General features: G+C 54.6%; 1 protein-coding gene and 1 long non-coding RNA gene across 6 annotated transcripts; one reads left to right on the top strand and one right to left on the bottom strand.

The window, feature by feature from the left end:
* Positions 1–703: 703 nt before the first annotated feature.
* On the bottom strand, positions 704–11262 carry LOC116270741. Of its 2 annotated transcripts, none has more exons than XR_004178917.1 (3): positions 11149–11262; positions 10340–10602; positions 704–2363 (listed from the first exon to the last, which is right to left on the bottom strand). It is a non-coding gene; the product is annotated as an uncharacterized LOC116270741 (long non-coding RNA). The 2 variants fall into 2 exon arrangements; XR_004178916.1 differs by lacking the exon at positions 704–2363 and adding an exon at positions 6086–6678.
* OSM (oncostatin M) lies at positions 11160–15239 on the top strand. Of its 4 annotated transcripts, none has more exons than XM_003905416.5 (3): positions 11160–11297; positions 12918–13060; positions 13602–15236. In XM_003905416.5, exons 1-3 carry the CDS (start codon positions 11264–11266, stop codon positions 14181–14183), a joined length of 759 nt encoding a protein of 252 aa, XP_003905465.1. In that variant the 5' UTR covers positions 11160–11263; the 3' UTR covers positions 14184–15236. The 4 variants fall into 4 exon arrangements, with proteins under 4 accessions (XP_003905465.1, XP_021777145.1, XP_021777144.1 ...); XM_021921453.2 differs by lacking the exon at positions 11160–11297 and adding an exon at positions 11334–11489 and having other exon boundaries at positions 13602–15239; XM_021921452.2 differs by lacking the exon at positions 11160–11297 and adding an exon at positions 11352–12656 and having other exon boundaries at positions 13602–15239.
* The last annotated feature ends 4175 nt before the right edge of the window (positions 15240–19414 follow it).

Genomic DNA, 19414 nt, shown 5'->3' on the forward strand with positions numbered 1-19414 from the left:
CGCTCAGGAGTTTGAGACCAGCCTGGGCAACATGGCAAAACCCCATCTCTACTAAAAGCTAGCTGGGCGTGTTGGCATGTGCCTGTAGTCCCAGCTGCAGAGGGTGGCTTGAGGTGACTTGAGCCCAGGAGGTGGAGGTTGCAGTGAGCTGAGATCATGCCATGGCACTGCAGCCTGGGCAAAGGAGCCAGACCTTGTCTCAAAAAACAAAACAAAACAAAAACAAAAACAAAAAAATGAATTCGGAGACCTTTAGTACATTCATAATGTTGCACAACTGTCTATTTCTGAAACATTTTCATGAATCCAAAAAGAAACCCCATATTCATTAATAGCCACTCCCCATTCCTCTCTCCCCCAGCCCCTGGTGACCACCAGTCTGCATTCTGTCTCTATGGATTTGCCTATGGTGGATATTTCTTGCAATGGAATTGTGTAATAGGTGACTTTTTGCGTCTAGATTCTTTGGTTCTGCATATATATGCTTATATACATGTGTATGTATGTCTTTGGGGTTCATCCACGTTGCAGGGTGTGCTAGTGCTCCACTCTTTTTTATGACTGAATAATAGTCCATGGTTTGGGTAGACCACATTTTGTTTCTTTTCTCTTTTTTTTTGAGACGGGGTTTCACTCTTGTTGCCCAGGCTGGAGTGCAGTGGCGCAATCTCGGCTCATTGCAACCTCCACCTCCGGGTTCAAGAGATTCTCTTGTCTTAGCCTCCTGAGTAGCTGGGATTACAGGCGCCCGCCACCACGCCCAGCTAATTTTTGTACTTTTAGTAGAGATGGGGTTTCTCTACAGATGGCCAACCATGTTGGCCAGGCTGATTTTGAACTCCTGACCTCAAGTGATCCACCTGCCTCGGCCTCCCAAAGTGCTGGGATAACAGGCATGAGCCACTGCGCCCAGCTGTATTATCTGTTAAAGGACATTTGGGTTGTTTTCGCCTCTCGGTTACTAGGCTCTGCCTCCTTGACTGTGGCAGAGGAGGCGCCCAGCACTTGTGTTTAATGACACATTATTCTGCCTTCCTTCTGTATATGCTTGTTCTGTGGACAGAGTGTCCTGGCCCTGGCCAGTCACCCTCTATCACCCATTGAATGGCCACCAGCAGGCCTTTGGATGGAGCAAGTGCTGATGGCCTTCTCTCTTCCTCAGAACTACCTGATTTGTTTCTCTTTTCTGTATCAGAATAAACACCCAGAGTTTCCTTAGTGTCTCTCCGAGAACAGGACGGGGAGGAAAGCCACCTTCCACAGCGCCTGTCCCAGGGCACTTCCCCCAGGCGGTGGTCAGCCTCCCTGGGAGTCCCCCCTCTGTGTCCCAGACTTCCCCTTGGGATCAGGGCTGTCATTTGTAGACAGCCCCACTGGGACCCTGGCCTCTTCCCACCATCTTCTGCAGTTGTCTCCTTCTTGGGCAAAGACTCTGAGGTTTTGCGACACTTGCTGTGCCCGTGCAGCTGGCACCAAGAGAAGGTTCTGAGTCCGACCAACTTCCTTCCTCCCTATCCTCCGTGCCTCCTGCCTCTATCTTCATGCTTGTGTGGGACGAAGGACTCCCAGCTCCAAGTGCCAGAAAACCAGCGCAGCTAGCAAAGAGGGGACCTGTGTCTTGTCCCATGTGGCTGGGACACACCACGTGTATGTCCCTGGCTTCAACAGGGATCAGGGCTCAGGGAGACCCCTCAGCCTCCCTGGCTGCGCCGGCCACATTCTTGTCCGCTCTGCAGGACCCCCCACCTCCGCCTGTGAGGCTGGGGAAGGTGGTTTTCCATAGCGGCAGATTAGTGATATCCCAGCCACGTGACAGACGTATGCTTCCTGAGTCTGACATCATCCCAGGGAAGGATTCTGATTGGTCCTGTTCAGGACACAGGTGCATTGCTACACCACAAAAGCGAGGGTGAGTCAGGTGCTCCCTTCCGTGGCCTGGGGTGAGAAATGGGTGGTCCATCGATGGGTCTTCCAGACCCTTCCATGTGCCGGCTGTTGGCCCTTGTATGCACATGTGCGAGCGTGTGCGTTTACTCACCCTTCAAAACCTGGCTATAAAAAGACATTCGGTGCAGATTCATTTGATCAGAAGCCTTTTCCTTCTCTCTACTTTATCCTCCACACCTAGCCTGTGCCCAACACACACAGTGGGTACTCAAATATAGGTCAAATGACAGACTGAGAACTCACTGTGATTTGTCTGTTTTTGCAAAAGGTAGGACTGCCCCTTTCCACGAAGACCAATCTCTGTCTCTCAGACCATCAGGTGCCACTCATGTGGAATTAATTCTGAAGCGAACTCTTTAAAAGCAGTACCAGTGACTTTTTCTTTTTTAGTCAATTTTCCAGGAAAGTGCTGAACTCTGCAGTGAGTGAAAGAGCAGATTTTGATTTCCCTTTAAACAAAATTATCACAAAAGAGAAACTCAGCATCTTTGAAATTGAAGTTTCCCAGAAACAGAATCACATGCTCTGATGGACTGTGATTGATAGAGCTCTGATTTCTTTGGGAGAGGGAACCGGGAGAATGCATGGAAAAGGGTCTGAGAGGCTTGTTCCTGCCCACAGTGAGATGGCCCTGCAGTTCCAGAGGCCTGGCTCTGGGTTCACCAGATGTGGGACAGGGACACCTCTGGGTCCTGGCAGCCTGGGAGCCACAGTTCACCTTTCCCCAGGCTTCTAAAGATGGCTCCAGCTATATAGCTATGCATTCATCGGTTCACCAAGAATGTATGGAGAACTGCCGACCACGGTGGCTCACGCCTGTAATCCCAGCACTTTGTGAGGCCGAGGCGGGTGGATCACTTGAGGTTGGGAGTTCAAGACCAGCCTGACCAACATGGAGAAACCCCGTCTCTACTAAAAATACAAAATTAGCCAGGGTAATGGCACATGCCTGTAATCCCAGCTACTCGGGAGGCTGAGGCAGGAGAATCACTTGAACCTGGGAGGTGGAGGTTGTGGTGAGCCGAGATCGCGCCATTACACTCCAGCCTGGGCAAAAAGAGTGAAACCCCATCTCAAAAAAAAAAAAAAAAAGAATGTATGGAGAGCCTATTACATTCTGGGGGCTTTACTGTGCTCTGGAGAAGCAATGGGGGTAGGGGCCACAACCACAGTATACACCCCCTGAGAGTTTCCAGTCTGGCTGGAGAGACAACCTCATAGTTGTAAAAATGTACACCTCTGAAGAGCATGGTGTGGAGGGATACGTGGTACTCTGGGAGGGTCCCAGGAGGTGGGTGGGGACCAGCCTGGGGTGAGGAAGGTCAGGGAGGTATTCCCTGAAAAGGTGCAGTGTGGACTGGATGTTGATGTCTAGGTGGCAGGTCACAGGTAGGGTGCTCAGGAAGTGGAACGGCATGTGCAAAGGCCCTGAGGTGACAGCTGCTCCCGGAAGGACTGAGGAAGGCCAGAGAAAGAGGCAGGCAAATGAAAGGTACTAGTGAGGCTGAGAGGTGGGCAGGACCTGGTGGCCGTGGTAATGACTTTGGCCTTATCAGAATGGGAATGGGAAGACAGGGACTGTTTAAGCAGAGGGAATGGACCCGACTGTGTTGTATGAGCCCCTCCCTAGGGGCCACAAGAGCAACAAAGCCCAGTGGGATGCCATCACCCCTCACTCCTCATGTTCCTCCCTCCCTGTCAGACTTCCAGCCACACCTGCCATTCTCTAAACTAGGCCTGTGCCGTCCTGCGCCCAGGCTGGCCTCCCACTGTGACAGGGAATCGCCTCCCTCTCCTGGCTCCTTTCCCAAGCTGTTGTTTTTGCTGTCCTCAAGCCACTTGGCAACATCAGTTCTGGACAACCCATTGGGCATGTGGGTTGATCCTGTGGCTCTAGGAGGGGTGCCTGGGTTCCAGTGTGCCTTTGCTCCCTCCCAGGTCTCTGCCTCCTAGGCCTCAGCTTCACCATCTGCAGGACAAAATAATGATACTTGTCTCCTAAAGTGGTTGCAAGGATTCAATGCTTAGGACCGGGACCAGTACACAGAGGTTGCTCCAGAAATGTTCCCGATAATGACCCCATTCACCCAAACATTTTTGGCCAGACTCTGACGTTTCAAAATAGGCATGGTATGTTGTCATCAAGAGAAAAGTGAGACTAGACTTCCTTATCCTTGTTTGATGCTGAGGGTTGTTTTTGGTTAGCATAGTATTTCAGTGCTTAGAGCCGCTAAGGGGCTCTGCCTGGCTCTATAGGGTTGTGGGCACTCTATGGTCATCTCACATGTCCCCTCATCTCAGGACAGGATCCCGGGCTCAAAGAGAGCACCAGGCCAGTCACAGAGTGGACAGTGGTGGGGCCTTGTCTGAGGACCTATGGATTCAGTTGCCGTGAGGCAGACATTTGGAGGTTACTGCACAGAACAGGGTTCCTTCTCCTACAGCTGTGAGTGGACGCTCCAGGTCCCAGAAGAACTCCGTGGATGTTGCAAGCCAAGGGATCCCCCCCCCGATCCCAATGTAACCTCGATGACCTTCTGGGGAGGGTGCTTGGTGGCTCCTTGTTCACCCTGGGGTTTATGTAACACCGCCTTTCCCAATCACCCTCAAAGCCACCGTGTGACATAAGCAAATGCCCGCCTTCGTCTGCCCTGGCGGCTGGTGGGTAAGTGTGACCAAGCACCTGCTCCAATGTGCCAGGCACTCACATGCTCACCTCACTGCATTTTGCTGACTGTCCTACAAGGTGCATTTGCTACTGCATTTTAAAACATCCAGATGCAACTCACCTACCATCAAATGTATCATTTTAAAGTGTATGATTTGGGGGTTTTGGGTATATTCACATGGTTGTGCAACCATCGCCACTATGTAATTCCAGAATATCTTCATGACCTCCAAAGAAACCTCGTGCCCATTAGCAGTCTCTCCCCAGCCCTGGATGCCCCAGCCCCTGGCAGCCACTGGTGTATTCTCCGTGTCTCTCCATGTGCCTATTCCCGACATTTCCCATAGCAGAATCATACAACATGTGGCCTTTTGTGTCTGGCTTGTTTCAAGCAGCATCATGGTTTCAAGGTTCATGCATGTTGTGGCACGTGGCAATGCCTCCTTCCTTTTTGTGACTTAACATTCCTTTGTATGGATAGAACGCATTTTGTTTAACCATTTTCTATTGACAGACATTTGGGTTGTTTCCGCTGTTTGGCTATGCCGAATAATTGCTCCTGTGAACATTTGCAAGTTTTTGTGTGGATGTACGTTTGTTTCCTTCCTTCCTTCCTTCCTTCCTTCCTTCCTTCCTTCCTTCCTTCCTTCCTTCCTTCCTTCCTTCCTTCCTTCTTTCCTTCCTTCCTTCCATCCTCCCTCCCTCCTCCCTCCCTCCCTCTCTTCTTCTTGCCCTCTCTGCTTCTCTCTCTCTCTCTCTTTCTTTTCTCTTTCAGCATTTCACTCTTGTTGCCCAGCCCAGAGTGCAATGGCACAATCTTGGCTCACTGCAACCTCCACCTCCCAGATTCAATCAGTTCTCCTGCCTCAGCCTCCTGAGTAGCTGGGATTATAGGTGTGCACCACCATGCCCAGCTAATTTTTGTATCTTTAGTAGAGATGGAGTTTCACCATGTTGGTCAGGCTGGTCTTGAATTCCTGACCTCAGGTGATCCACCTGCCTCGGCCTCCCAAAGTGCTGGGATTAAAGGCGTGAACCACTGTGCTCAGTCTCTCTCTTTTTTTTTTGTCCAGAGACAGAGTCTCACTCTGTCACTCAGGCTGGAGTGCAGTGGTATGAACATGGCTCACTGCAGCCTTGACCTTCCCAGGCTCAAGTGATCTTTCGGTCTCAGCCTCCTGAGACCTGGGACCACACAGGCACATGCCACCATGCTCAGCTAATTTTTAAATGTTTCGTAGAGATGGGGTCTCACTTTGTTGCCCAAACTGGTCTTGAACTCCTGGGCTCAAGTGATCCTCCAATCTTGGCCTCCCAAAGTGCTGGGATTACAGGTGTGAGCCACCGCGCCTGGCCTGTTTTCAGTTCTCAGGTGCATATTTAGGAGTGGAATTGCTGATTATATGATATCTCTATTTTTTTTTTTTTTTTTTTTTTTGAGACAGCGTCTCGCTCTGTCACCCAGACTGGAGTGCAGTGGCAGCCAATCTTGGCTCACTGCAACCTCTGCCTCCCAGGTTCAAGCAATTCTCCTGCTTCAGCCTCCCGAGTAGCTGGGACTACAGGCGACCGCTACCGTGCCTGCATAATTTTTTGTACTTGTAGTAAAGACAGGATTTCACCATGTTGGCCAGGCTGGTCTCAAACTCCTGGCCTCGAATGATCTGCCCGCCTCAGTCTCCCAAAGTGCTGGGATCACAGGTGTGAGCCACTGCACCCGGCCTCTGTGTTTAACCATTTGCGGAATTGCCCAACTGTTTTCCAATTTGGCGGCACCATTCATTGTAGAGTCCCACCAGCAATGCCCCAGGGTTGTCATTTCTCCATCTCCTTGCTAGACTTGTGATCATCTACCTTTGATTATAGCCACCCTAGTGGATGTGAAATGGCTTCTCATCATGGTTTTGATTTGCATTTCCCTGGTGTTGAGCATCTTTTCACGTGCTTGTTGGCCATTTGTATATCTTTTTATTTTTATTTTTTGAGAAATGTCTATTAAAATCCTTTGCCCATTTTTAAATTGGATTGCTTGTCTTTTTCATTGTTGTTCAGTTCTGTCATTGCTGTTTAAAAAGAGGAAACCGAGGCTCAGAAGGGGGATATGGGATATGACTGGTCCAGGGACACTGGGCTCACAGGCCGATTGAGATGGAACTTGGGTTGGTCTCCACCTCCCTCTCAGCAGATTGGGGGCCACCTTCTCTCCCCACTGGAGCACCTCTCCCCAGCCTCCAGTTTTGACCTGGCCCTGCCAGGCCATCTCAGGTTCTGTCCTTGCATTTAAAGGGGTAGGGCCCCCATAGCCGGAGGGTGAGCCGGAAAGCGAGGAAGCAGCAGTTCTGAGGAACCAAGCTGGTCCTCTCTTCCTCTCCAAATCACGCGGGCCTGGCTGACGTGGCCCGGGAAGAGGGGACAGCCCGGGTCCTGTGGTCGGGGAACCTATTTATACTGGCCGGGCCATGTTGCAAGCTTTTCCTGCTGGTGAGAGGGACGTCATTGATTGCTGACCTCACCAGAAATGCTGACGCATCTTTCCTCACGCTTGGCTGGGATGGTCAGCAGCCAGGCCTCCTCACCTCCAGGTCACTCCCTGTCCTCCTGTGTATCACTGCACTCTGGATGCTCTGATGGTGGCCCCAGCCCCTGTGCCCTCCAGTCATGCCCTCCTCTTGCAGGCTGCATGGACCGAATGCTGTCTCCCCCGAACTCATGTGTTGAAGTCCCCCCGAACTCATGTGTTGAAGTCCTAACCATAGTGTGTCAGAACGTGACTGTATTTGGAAGTTGAGCCTTTAAAGAAGTAATCAAGGGCTGGGTGCGGTAGCTCACGCCTGTAATCCCAGCACTTTGGGAGGCCGCGGCGGACAGATCACTTGAGGCCAGGAGTTCGAGACCAGCCTGGCCTACATGGTGAAACCCCGTCTCTCCTAAAAAATACAAAAATTAGCTAGGCATGGTGGTGGGCACCTGTAGTCGCAGCTACTCGGGAGGCTAAAGCAGGAGAATTGCTTGAACCCGGGAGGCAGAGGTTGCAGTGAGCCGAGCTGGAGCCACTGCACTCCAGCTTGGGTGACAGAGTGAAACTCCATCTCAAAAAAAAAAAAAAAAGTAATTAAGGTAAAATTGGCCAGGTGTGGTGGCACATACCTGTAATCCCAGTTATTCTGGAGGCTAAGGCAGGAGGATTGCTTAAGGCCAGGAGTTCAAGGCTGCAGTGAGCTATGAAAGCACCACTGTACGCTTAAGCCTGGGCAACAGAGCAAGACTTTGTCTTGGAAAAAAGAAAAAAAGGAATAATTAAGCTAAAATGAAGTCACTGAGTGGGCCCTAATCCAATCTGAATGGTGTCCTCATAAGAAGAAGCAAGGCCAAGGGCGGTGGCTCACTTCTGTAATCCCAGCACTTTGGGAGGCTGAGGCAGGTGGATCACCTGAGGTTAGGAGTTCGACATCAGCCTGGACAACATAGCGAAACCCTGTCTCTACTAAAAATACAAAAATTAGCCGGGCATGGTGGCACATCCCTGTAATCCTAGCCACTCAGGAGGCTGAGGCAGGAGAATCGCTTGAACCCAGGAGGCAGAGGTTATAGTGAGCTGAGATTGCGCCACTGCACTCCAGCCTGGGTGACAGACGTAGACTCTGTCTCAAAAGAAAAAAAAAAGAGGTGATTAGGCCATGGACAAGCAGAAGGAAGACGATGTGGAGATAGATACAGGGAGAGGCAGTCATGGACAAGTCAAGGAGAGAGGCCTTGGGAACGAGCGCTTGATTTCAGACTTCAGCCTCTAGAACTGTGAGAAAATAAATCTCTGTTATTTAAGCCCCCAGTCTGTGGTACTTTGTTATGGGAGCCCTCGCAATATAATCTACATGCTCTCCTTACCTTCAGTGACCCTGGGCCTTCGGCCCTGTGGCTGACACCCTCATAAGCTATGTGCAAAGAGTGGGGGCCTCATTTGAACGCCTTCTTTTCTGGAGTGCTGTGGCATGATCATGGCTCACTGCAGCCTCAACCTTCGGAGCTCAAGTGATCCTCCTGCCTCCACCTCCCTAGTAGCTGGGACTTCAGGTATGCACCACGATGTGCGGATAATTTATTTTTAAATTTTCTGTAAAGACACAGTCTGGAAGTCCTGGGCTCAAATGATCCACCTGCCTTGGCCTCCCAAAGTGCTGGGATTACAGGCATGAGCCACCATGCCTGGTCAAATGCCCCTCTCCTCTTAACAGTTCGTAGGTGACCTCAGACAAAGCAACCTCCTCTGTCTGTGCCATGAGGAGACAGCACGGCTTCCCAGGACCAAAGTGGGGATAGAATAAGATAAAGGCACGTGGCTGTTTCTTGCCAAGCATGGCGGTCGGTCAGCCGTAGCTGAGAATGCCCTGGAGCCCTCTGCTCAGATCTGGCGCTCCTTCCTTGAGCCAGCCCCTAAACTTCTCAGAGCTTCGGGCTCCTCACTGAAGTGAGCTGAGGCGCTTCTGCCCAGCAGCTCTCTCTCCCGTGGCTGTTGCAGGATGAGATTGGTGGCTGGGTGCTGTGGCTCATATGTGTAATCCCAGCACTTTGGGAGACCAAGGCAGGAGGATCATTTAAACCCAGGAGTTTATATCAGCCTGGGCAACATAGCGAGACCCCGTCTCTACAAAAAAATAAAAAAATTAGCTGGGCACGGTGACGCATGCCTGTGGTCTCAGCTACTCAGGAGACCGAGGCAGGGAGCCTTGCTTAGGAACTGGAGGCCACAGTGAGCTACGACGGTGCCACTGCACTCCAGCCTGGGTGACAGAGCGAGATCCTGCATTTAAAAAAGAGAAAAAAAGATGAGATCAGAGATGTGAAATGGAGAAGGATCCCCTCTTGGCGTGGCCCCAGGAAACGGCATTGTGGGGGTGGGCATGGAGATGAGGACTTCAGCGGAAGCGACATTCTCAGGATGAGAATCCAGAACTGGCCCCTGGGGGTGGCGAGGGGGAGTTATGAGGCCTGGTGTGGTGAGTCCCAGCCTGGGTTCCCAGGAGTGGGTAGGGGCTGAAGAGCAGCCTCCTGGGCGTGGGGTCGCCTATTTTTGCCTCTACTACGTCATCCTCAGACCTGGGAGTGGCTGGTGCAGCATGGAACCAAATAAAGGCTTGTCGAATGAATGAATGAGTGATGGGGAGAATGGATGGCAACAGCCTTGGCGGTCACACTGGGCATCGGGAGCAGGCATGGACAGGGGTGCATCCAACCTCCTCCTTTCTGGCTGCCCCGGCTCTCCTTGCTCAGGTGCCCCAGACCCCATGCTCCCTCTAGCTGGAGCAGCTCAGGCCTCCCTGGCAGCCTCCAGGGGTCCCACCGTGACTCCCCAGACTCCTGAGGGCCTCCTTCCACCTGGGGTTCCTTAGGGTGCAGGCCAAGGACCCTCCTCTGGGCCTGGGAGATGTACTGAAACCACCAGGCAGGGTCTATAGGCCTGGGCTGGCCTCTTGGCCTCCTTGTCTGCTTTCACCTGGGCCTCAGTTTACCCCACAGTAAAGTCGCAACTTGACTAGAGAGGCGCTGTTCCCAGGGCCCTTTCGCAGAGGACCAGCCTAAGATCACTATCTTTCAGAGAAAGTGAAACCTGGTCCCCAACCGTCAAGGCGGTAACTCCCCCTCCCGGCTTCCCCTCTGAGCTCACAGCTTCCCCATCTTCTCCTTCCCCCATCCCGCCCCCTCGACAGCTAATACTTGGAATCAGACCTTTATCTTTGCTTTTTCCTTCAAAGGTCTTTTCCTTTTATGTCCATGATGGCAGCAACCATGTGAGGGAGGCTGGGAAAGACTTTTCTCCTCATTTTATAGTTGGGGGTCTCTGAGGCCCAGAGAGGTTACGTGACTTGCCTCAGGTCATGCAGCACCTCAGCAGGCTTGAATGCTGGCCTCCTGTTTCTCTTGCTCCAAGTGTCCAGTTCTTCCCCGTGGAGCCTGTCTACAGAGACAGGGCCTGGCTTTGGGGAGTGGGCCTGGCAGAGGGTGCACAACGGGGGAAAGGAGACGGTCAGGAGCTGGGCTGGGGGATGCTGGTCCTGGGGCCTGAACCACAATCTCGGGGCTGCCAGCCTGCGTCTGGCTCTGTGCCCAGAGCCCGGTGGTTTCCGCTCACAGATGTCCCAACAGCCCCGGCGAGAGGGCAGGAAGGGCACTCAAGAAGGAAGACGTCTCGCCCCCCTCAGCCCCCAACCACCATGTCCTGCGAGGCCAATGGCTCCTGGGCCGAGACTGGCCTGGGGCCTCCAGAGGCCCAACTTGAAGTCCCTCCTGCCCATCCCTGGCCCAGTTCCCCGAAGATGGCATGGACCCTCTTCCTCCCTGTTCACCCCAGGAAGGCTGAGGCTGCGGTTTACATCATCCTTGGGCGTAGGGCTGACCTCGAAGAACGAATTCGAAGAAAACAGGAGGAGGAGCGGGCATACACCGCGCCCAGCGCCCATTGGCCGCCCGTGGAAATTTTGGTTTTTGGGGTCATGTTCCCAGAAGGCCTGCCCTCCCCCCTCCCCATCCCCACCCACCTCATGAGGTGTTGGCCAATCGCCCCAGCGGGCATAAAGTGGCTGCCAGCCTGCAGGGCTCCCAGCCGAGAGGTGTCACCCCCAGCGGGCGCGGGCCGGAGCACGGGCACCCAGCATGGGGGTACCGCTCACACGGAGGACGCTGCTCAGTAAGTACTTCCTTCCTCCCCGCCAGAAACCGCCTGCTGGGTCTGTCCACAGGCGCCGGTGGGTAGCAGAGGCACCCTCTGCCCTCTGGGACCTGGGGAGGCCGGGCGCCAGGCAGAAGGATGCTGAGAAGGGGAGAGAGCCAGAAGGTCAGGCAGAGAGAGCGGTCCACTGAGAACCTGGCATCTCCACAGGTAGGGAAGGGGCATCCCTGGAAGGCTTCCAGGGGGAGGTGATGTCGAGATGTAGAGGCAACTCTGGGAACCAGGGAGTAAGAGAAGAGGATGGGCGAAGAGGCTGGGCAGGAGAGGGAGGCTCAGAAGCTGGGCAGGGAAGTGGTGTGAGGTGTGGAGGGATTGTGGGGCCTCCAGCTTGCCCCGGATGAATAGAAAGTCAGCCGGCCCTGGGGGCCCCAGAGCCCACACAATCACACAGCACGCACAGCCACACCCACATGGCCACATGCACACAGAGCCATATGACGTCATCTACAGCCCTGCATCTCACCAGCCCAGGAACCCCCACATGCAGACCACAGTCCCCACGGTGAAGGGAGCAGATCTCCCTCATGCTGCACACAGACCCAGATGCACAGCCACACAGACACCCTAGTCCCACGTGCGCTGCCACATGCACAGGCCCCTGCCAGAGCCCGGCAGCAGATACCTGGGGAGGCGGCGAAAGTGCCCTGGGGTCGCTACGCCTGGGTGCCCGGCCCCTCGGCCCTCCCCAGCAGCCAGTCTTCCCCAAAGGGCCGGATGGTTCTTAGGACAGGAACGATGGTGTCACTGCCTTCCGGGCCATTGCGCCACAGGCCCCTTCCGACCACGTGGCTGCCGGTGCCCTGTTGGGGGTGGTGGAGAGCGGTAACTGTATCCACCCCCAACACCTTCTGACAGGCTCACAGCATCCCTGGTGGGTCTGACAGAAGGAACCACTTATGGAGAGAGGAGGGAGGCATGAGAGGTCAGGGGAGAGCCCTGGCCTTTATGACCTGTGCAGGACCTTCTCCTGAGACTTGGTTTACCTGTCAGGAAAGTGGGAACATGGACTGGAAGGTCTCCCGCATCTGTTCCAGGCTGCGCCTCTGGTTGAAAAGGCGGCCTCTCCTGGTTCTAGACAGAGCTGAGGGCATAAGCCGCTCCCGGGCTGCCTGCCCTGAAGCCCTCTCAGGCCCATCTACCTGGATGGCCAGAGCAGCTGACAAGGCAGGGTCCTAGGCTGGTGGCCGGTCCTTAGCCCAATGGTCTTGCAGGGAGCCAGTCCCACCTTGCAGAGAGTCAGCTCCCGAGGTTAGAACGGTGCAGTAGGCAGGATTGGATCCAGTCGGGCGCTGCAGCCTTTGCTCAAAGACCTACTTGGTAAATCGCAGCCACTGTCTCAGTCCCTCCCACTGCTTGCTGTGTCAGGCCCTGGGCAGCGACTTACTGGGGAGATGATGGTGGCCTTGGTGGGCACACCTGTGCACACACCATGCCACACAGTGCCCAGCCCCCGCCCTCAACTACACAAAGTCCGGGATGAAGGAGGCACCTTTCAAGGCCCTCTTCAACCCCCTCCCCGAGGCTCCCATCTGTGGCTTTCCTTGCCAAGTTGGGTGACACCCCTCTTCTCTGCCTTAGGTCTGATCCTTGCACTCCTGTTTCCAAGCATGGCGAGCATGGCGGCTATGGGCAGCTGCTCGAAAGAGTACCGCATGCTCCTTGGCCAGCTCCAGAAGCAGACAGATCTCATGCAGGACACCAGCAGGCTCCTGGACCCCTATGTAAGCACCTGGGCCCTTGTGGCATCTGAGTCTCAGAGAACTGTGGGGTAAGGAAGGGAGTGAGAAGCAGGGAGGACAGGCCCAGCCTCACTCCATATGGCCAGGTAGGAGAACTGAGTCACTGTGTTATTCCAGCCTTAACCCTGAGGAGCTAAGGCTGGCCCTCCAGCTTCCCTAGCTCTGTGGTCCCGGGGCGGGACTCCAGACACCACCACCGCCCTCATCTGCTTACTCAGTGTGTTTCCTGCACACCTGCCAGGCTCTGGTCTAGGCACTGGGATGTAGCAGTGAGCAAGACAGAGTCCAGCCCTCTTGAAGCTCCCCATTCTCCACAGGCATCCCACCAGCCAGGTCCCCAACATCCCTCCGACCTTGCCTGTAGTGATCTTGGGATCCTCTTCCCTCTCAGGTCTCAGTTTCCGGATCCGTCCAGTGGGAGATTGGATAGGGGTGCATGAGGTCTAGCATTCCGAGGCTGACTTGTCTGTGATTGTGGTCCGGGTCCTCAGCATTTACCCTGTGATCCTCCTGTTCCCCCCAGATACGTATCCAAGGCCTGGATATTCCTAAACTGAGAGAGCACTGCAGGGAGAGCCCTGGGGCCTTCCCCAGCGAGGAGACCCTGAGGGGGCTGGGCAGGCGGGGCTTCCTACAGACGCTCAATGCCACACTGGGCCGCGTCCTGCACAGACTGGCCGACTTAGAGCAGCATCTCCCCAAGGCCCAGGACTTGGAGAGGTCTGGGCTGAACATAGAGGACTTAGAGAAGCTGCAGATGGCGAGGCCGAATGTCCTCGGGCTCAGGAACAACGTCTACTGCATGGCCCAGCTGCTGGACAACTCAGACATGACTGAGCCCACGAAGGCCGGCCGGGGGACCCCTCAGCCGCCCACCCCCACCCCTACCTCGGATGTTTTTCAGCGCAAGCTGGAGGGCTGCAGTTTCCTGCGTGGCTACCATCGCTTCATGCACTCAGTGGGGCGGGTCTTCAGCAAGTGGGGGGAGAGCCCGAACCGGAGCCGGAGACACAGCCCCCACCAGGCCCTGCGGAAGGGGGTGCGCAGGACGAGACCCTCCAGGAAAGGCAATAGACTCATGCCCAGGGGACAGCTGCCCCGGTAGCCTCGGGAGCACCCCTTGCTGGTGAAGGATGCGGCAGGTGCTCTGTGGATGAGAGGAACCATCTCAGGATGACACCTCCCGGGTCCCCAAACCTGTTCCCCTCTACTACTCGCTACTGAGAAGTGCACTTTAAGAGGTAGGAGCTGGGCAGACCCCTCTACCTCCTCCAGGCTGGGGGACAGAGTCCGGCTGTTGAACCCCACCTAGCCCCAAGTTCCCCAGGCCCAGTGGGGTGGCCGGGCAGGCCACGCGGGGCCGACTTTCCATTGATTCAGGGGTCTGATGACACAGGCTGACTCATGGCCAGGCTGACTGCCCCCCTGCCTTGCTCCCCGAGGCCTGCCAGTCCTTCCCTCTTATGACTTGCAGGGCCGTTGCCCCCAGACTTCCTCCTTTCCGTGGTTCTGAAGGGGAGGTCACAGCCTGAGCTGGCCTCCTATGCCTCATCACGTCCCAAGCCAGACACCTGGATGTCTGGGTGACCTCACTTTAGGCAGCTGTAACAGCGGCAGGGTGTCCCAGGAGCCCTGATCTGGGGGTCCAGGGAATAGAGCTCAGGTCCCAGCCCAGCCCCGAAGTCGCCATGTGGCCTGGGGCAGGTCACTTTACCTCTCTGGACCTGTTTTCCCTTTGTGAAGCTAGGGAGTTAGAGGCTGTACAAGGCCCCCACTGCCTGTCAGTTGCTTGGATTCCCTGACATAGGGTGGATATTAAAATCTGCAATTCAGGACATGTGGTGCAAATAGTGCTGGGTGGTGTACACGGAGGTCTCCGTAAAAGAAGACCCACCTCCCAGCGCCGGGAAGCCCCAGTCTTGGGCCCTTGCTGCTGGCTGCTCCCCCTGGTGGTGAGTCCTGGAATTTTCTCACGCAGGAGCCATTGCCCTCCTAGAGGGGGTCTCAGAAGCTGCGAGGCCAATTCCTTGGAGGGACATGACTAATTTATCGATTTTTATCAATTTTTATCAGTTTTATATTTATAAGGCTTATTTATGATGTATATTTAATGTTAATATTGTGCAAACATATATTTAAAACTTGCCTGGTTTCTAAAGCCTCTGTGTCTCTCGGTTGTCTTTGGGGAGAGGATTTGGGGTGGCCTTTTAGAGAGGGGAGGAACCCTAGGTGGGCAAGGCCAAAAGCATCCATGCTCTGGGGAGGGGCTGGAGGTCTTTGCTCTGCCCAGGAAGGGAAATCACATGCCCCAGCCGCCGGGGGCTGTGACTGTGGTGGGGTGGGGTGGAGTGTCAAACTCAGACAAGGCATTGGTTATGGCCGAATGGGGCTCCCTTGACATATTAGGGATGAGGGGTGTCAAGATGTGGTAGCAAGAGGGGAGGAAGAAAGGCTTGAGTGTGTGGGCTGCTTCTGGGCCCCCATGGGTGTGTGGTTGAGGTCTGCATGCTGATGGGCGTTGCATGCTGATGTGTGTTACATACCAATGTGTGTTGCATGTGTATTTCTCTTACCTAATTTTGAAGCCTGGATGTCAGTGTCCTAATGGAGGTTTATGTCTGTATCTGTATTTATGAGTGCGTGCAGACATGGATATCTGGGTGTGTCTCTGCATGCGTGTCTGTGCATGTGCAAGCTTAGGTGTGTGCCAGTGTGTCCTCTCATATGTGTGTATGTTCCTGGATCACCCTGGGGGAACAAGGGCACATCCGGTGCCTGGAACATGAAAGGTGCCCTAGGCATTTGTGGAATGAATCAAAGAGTGAGTTCACAGCTACACCCCTGCCACCAGCATCCTGCCTGATGTGGAGTGAACATGCAGCAGACATGAGGAATGGCTGTGTGCAGAGGAACGAAGAGACTTGGCTGGGCTTGAAATCCTGTCTCAGCCCCTTTCCATCTATCTGGGTGACCTTGGGAAAATTCTTTAACATCTCTGAGCCTTTGTTTCCTCATCTGTGGAATGAACAAAAGAATAACAGATCCTGCCTCAGACAGGGCCAGTGACCTGGTTTGTGCTTAAAACTGCTTCCCGAAGAGCCCAAGGGGTTAGGGTTTCCATCTGGCCCCCAGAAAACTGGGCTCCTCCCAAATGCCCAGGCGAGCATGTATAGACCGAAAACATGCTGAGGCAAGGGCTCCCAGAGGCAGGTGAGCTTGACTTGGATCGGTCCATGGCTACCCCTACTTCCTGAAATGGCAAAAAGAGCTGGGGATGGGATGGGAACAGGAGGACTTGACATTAGGGTGGAGGAGAGCCAGTGCAGAGCTCCCTGCAATAGACATGATACATTTTGCAGATGAGAAGACTGAGGCTCAGAGAGTCTGAGTGGCCAGCCCACATCCTTAGACCAAATTAACCGGGAATGGGCACAGTTTGAATTCAGGGCCGTAGGACTCCTGGGTGGGAGCATCTTCCTGGTACCCCTCCTCCTCTATAACTTGGCTGACAATTTCATGAGTTCCTGAAGGCACAGAACTCCAGGGCAAGGGGCAGACAGACAATAGACAGGCACAAGGACCAACAGGAGCATCTGAGATTGCAGGATGAGCTCAGCAAAAATAAAGCAAGGTGATGTAACAGCGGCGGGAGAGCCAGGCGCTGCGAGTGGCCAGAGTGGCATCTGGAGAGGTGACGTCCACACTGTGGTCTGAGTGACGTGCAGATGGGGAGGTGGGAAGAGCTAGGGCAAAGGCTCTGAGCATTCAGGGATCAGAGTATCACGAGTGAGGGCATCAGGATTTACCCAAAGGCCCAGAGAGGGGAAGCATCTTGCTTAAGGTCACAGAACAAAGTAGTGCAGGGCTGAGGCTAGAACTCCAGGCCCCTAACTCCCAACCAACAGTCTTCCTGGGCAGCTGCCTGACATATTGCAGCCTATTTACCAAGTACCTAGCAATGGCCTCCCGCAGCCCCCACTGGGCTCCCCCTCGCCCTCAGGGGTCCTACCGTAATGGCCATCTTTTGGCTCCCAAAGTGCCTGGGGCTCCTTCCTACCACAGGGTTTCTTCCTACGCTGTTCCCTCTGCCTGGAATGCTGTTCCCCATCCTGTTTGTCAAGTTAGCTCCTTCCTTGTAAGATCTCAGCTGGAGGATGCATCCTTAGCAATTCTTTCTCGCTTGTCCAGAGTCTGGGTCTGGGAACCTGGTTGCGCCCTCCCTTCCGGCAGCATGCGCTCTGGTGTTCACATTCCCAACTGTGTCTCCTATTAGCATGGAGGACGGAGACTGAGTCTGCTTTGCTTGACGCTGTCCCTGCATCCACATGGTGCCTGGCACACAGTAGGTGCTCAAGGAAGAGCAGGGCAGGTGGGGCTCCGCCTCCCAGCCCCAAGGAGAAGACAGAGGCAAGTGTGTTGCTGGGGGGAAGCGGAGGCACTGAGGCGCACACCAGGGAGTCCGTCCTAGACAGGTGTCACTCCCACACCTGGCCTGCCCTGGCTCCAGGCCCCGCCAACAGCAGAGGGGCTGCCCTCACTTGTGTCTCCCTGCTCCAGCTGCGGGAAGGGGGCTTCCTCGACCTCAGCTGCTGGGAAGATGTGGGTGGGAGGTGGCAGACACCAAAACCCAGGCACACTCGGGTTCCTGGAGCGGAAGGGGAGCAGGCGCTGTGGCCGGTGCTGGGGTTGCCCTCCAGGAGGGCAGAGGTTGGCCTGTGGGGGAAGAGCTGGGAAGCCCAGCATGGCTGCCCCCACCCCTGGTCGTCCCCCACCTCTCACCGCCCAGGAGAGGTGTCTGGGGCTGACTTTGAACTAGAGCACACCCACCCCACAGGAAACAGATGGGGGAGCTTGATTCTGGGAAGGGGTCTCAAGTACACTATCTATGAGGACTTGTCACCCCATAACATCTCCCGAGGAGTCATAGTTGCAGGTAACCCCAAACTACCACCTGCAGTCTGATCCCTCCCAAGGCCAGATCCTACAGACTCAGCTACCAGGATAGTCTGTCTCCTGGCTTAGTGGTGCATTGAAGCCAAAATCACCGTTCTGCCCCCAAACCCTACACTTGCTTTCTGCTTCTCCTTTTCCCCTACTAAAGTTCCAGAATCCCAGCCCATTGCCTTTGTCTTCCTTGGCCCCTCCTCTCCCCTCCATCACTCGGTCCTGTGGTCTCTCCCATACCCATCTCTTGCAGGCGACTCCTCTCCCCGTCCATTTAGCTGCTCCCACCCCTGCATGCAGCCTGAGCTCCCTATTCCCCCTCAGCTCTTCTTTTTTTCCTTGGGAGAAACAGGGTTTCGCTCTTCGCCCAGGCTGGAGGGCAGTGGCACGATCGTGGCTCACTGCAGCCTCGACCCCCCGGGCTCAAACAATCCTCCCACCTAAGCCTCCCAGGTAGCTGGGACTACAGGCATGCGCCACTATGCCTGGCTAAAGTTTTGTTTTTTTGTAGAGATGGGATCTTGCTATTTTGCCCAGGCAGGTCTCGAACTCCTGGCCTCAAGCAACCCTCCCATCTCAGTCTCCCAAAGTGCTGGAATTACAGGCATCAGCCTCTGTTCCTGGTCCCCCTCCCCATTTCTTACATCTTCCTGCCCTTGAGGCCAAGCTCAGATGCCCCCACCTCTGTGATTCCCCCACCCAGAGGGGCTTGTGGGGCTGCCCCGGTGCTGTGGGTGGCTTGCAGAGTGCCACTGTGGAGTTTCCATCAGACAGAGGCAGAACGGGGCCTTGTCGAATCACCCTGCCGACTCCACAGCACGGACTGCGGTGTGATGGTCCCCACGACCATCCACCATGAGAGGCAGCAGCCTACTGGTGTCAACTACTGCTTTGTTGCCACAGTGCGCAAGAGCTAACGCTCTGCTAGGCACATTTTCCCTAGAGGGACGGGGCCCTCCATGAAGTGTGTGCTCCCTGCACTGACTCACATTAGGGACAAAGGGGTCACGAGCAGCTGTCCGCTGGCACCAGGCTAAGGAACATAAAGAGATCCTGGTGCAGTCCAGCCGCTGAATCCACTCGAAGCTGGGTTCTCTTTTTCTTTTTTAAGTTTTTCAGAGCGGAGGTCTGGGACTCTCAGTCAATGCTGCATGTCACACACATGAGTTAAAAGTTCCCTAGGAGAGCAAAACTACAGGAAAAGGCGGGGAGGGGTCCTGGCACATTTTGTTAATCTACAGAACGAACTCTCAGCATAGAAACGGCAGAGCCAGGATGCGAACCCGGGCCTTCCTTGGGCCTCTGTGGCCTTAGACTCTTTGCTGCAGGACTTCATGTGATTTTTTTTCTTCCCAGGGATGAGTTTAAAATACTTTAGAGTTATGCAAAACG

Source organism: Papio anubis, chromosome 16 (assembly GCF_008728515.1).
Source record: "Papio anubis isolate 15944 chromosome 16, Panubis1.0, whole genome shotgun sequence".
Taxonomy (NCBI): domain Eukaryota; kingdom Metazoa; phylum Chordata; class Mammalia; order Primates; family Cercopithecidae; genus Papio; species Papio anubis.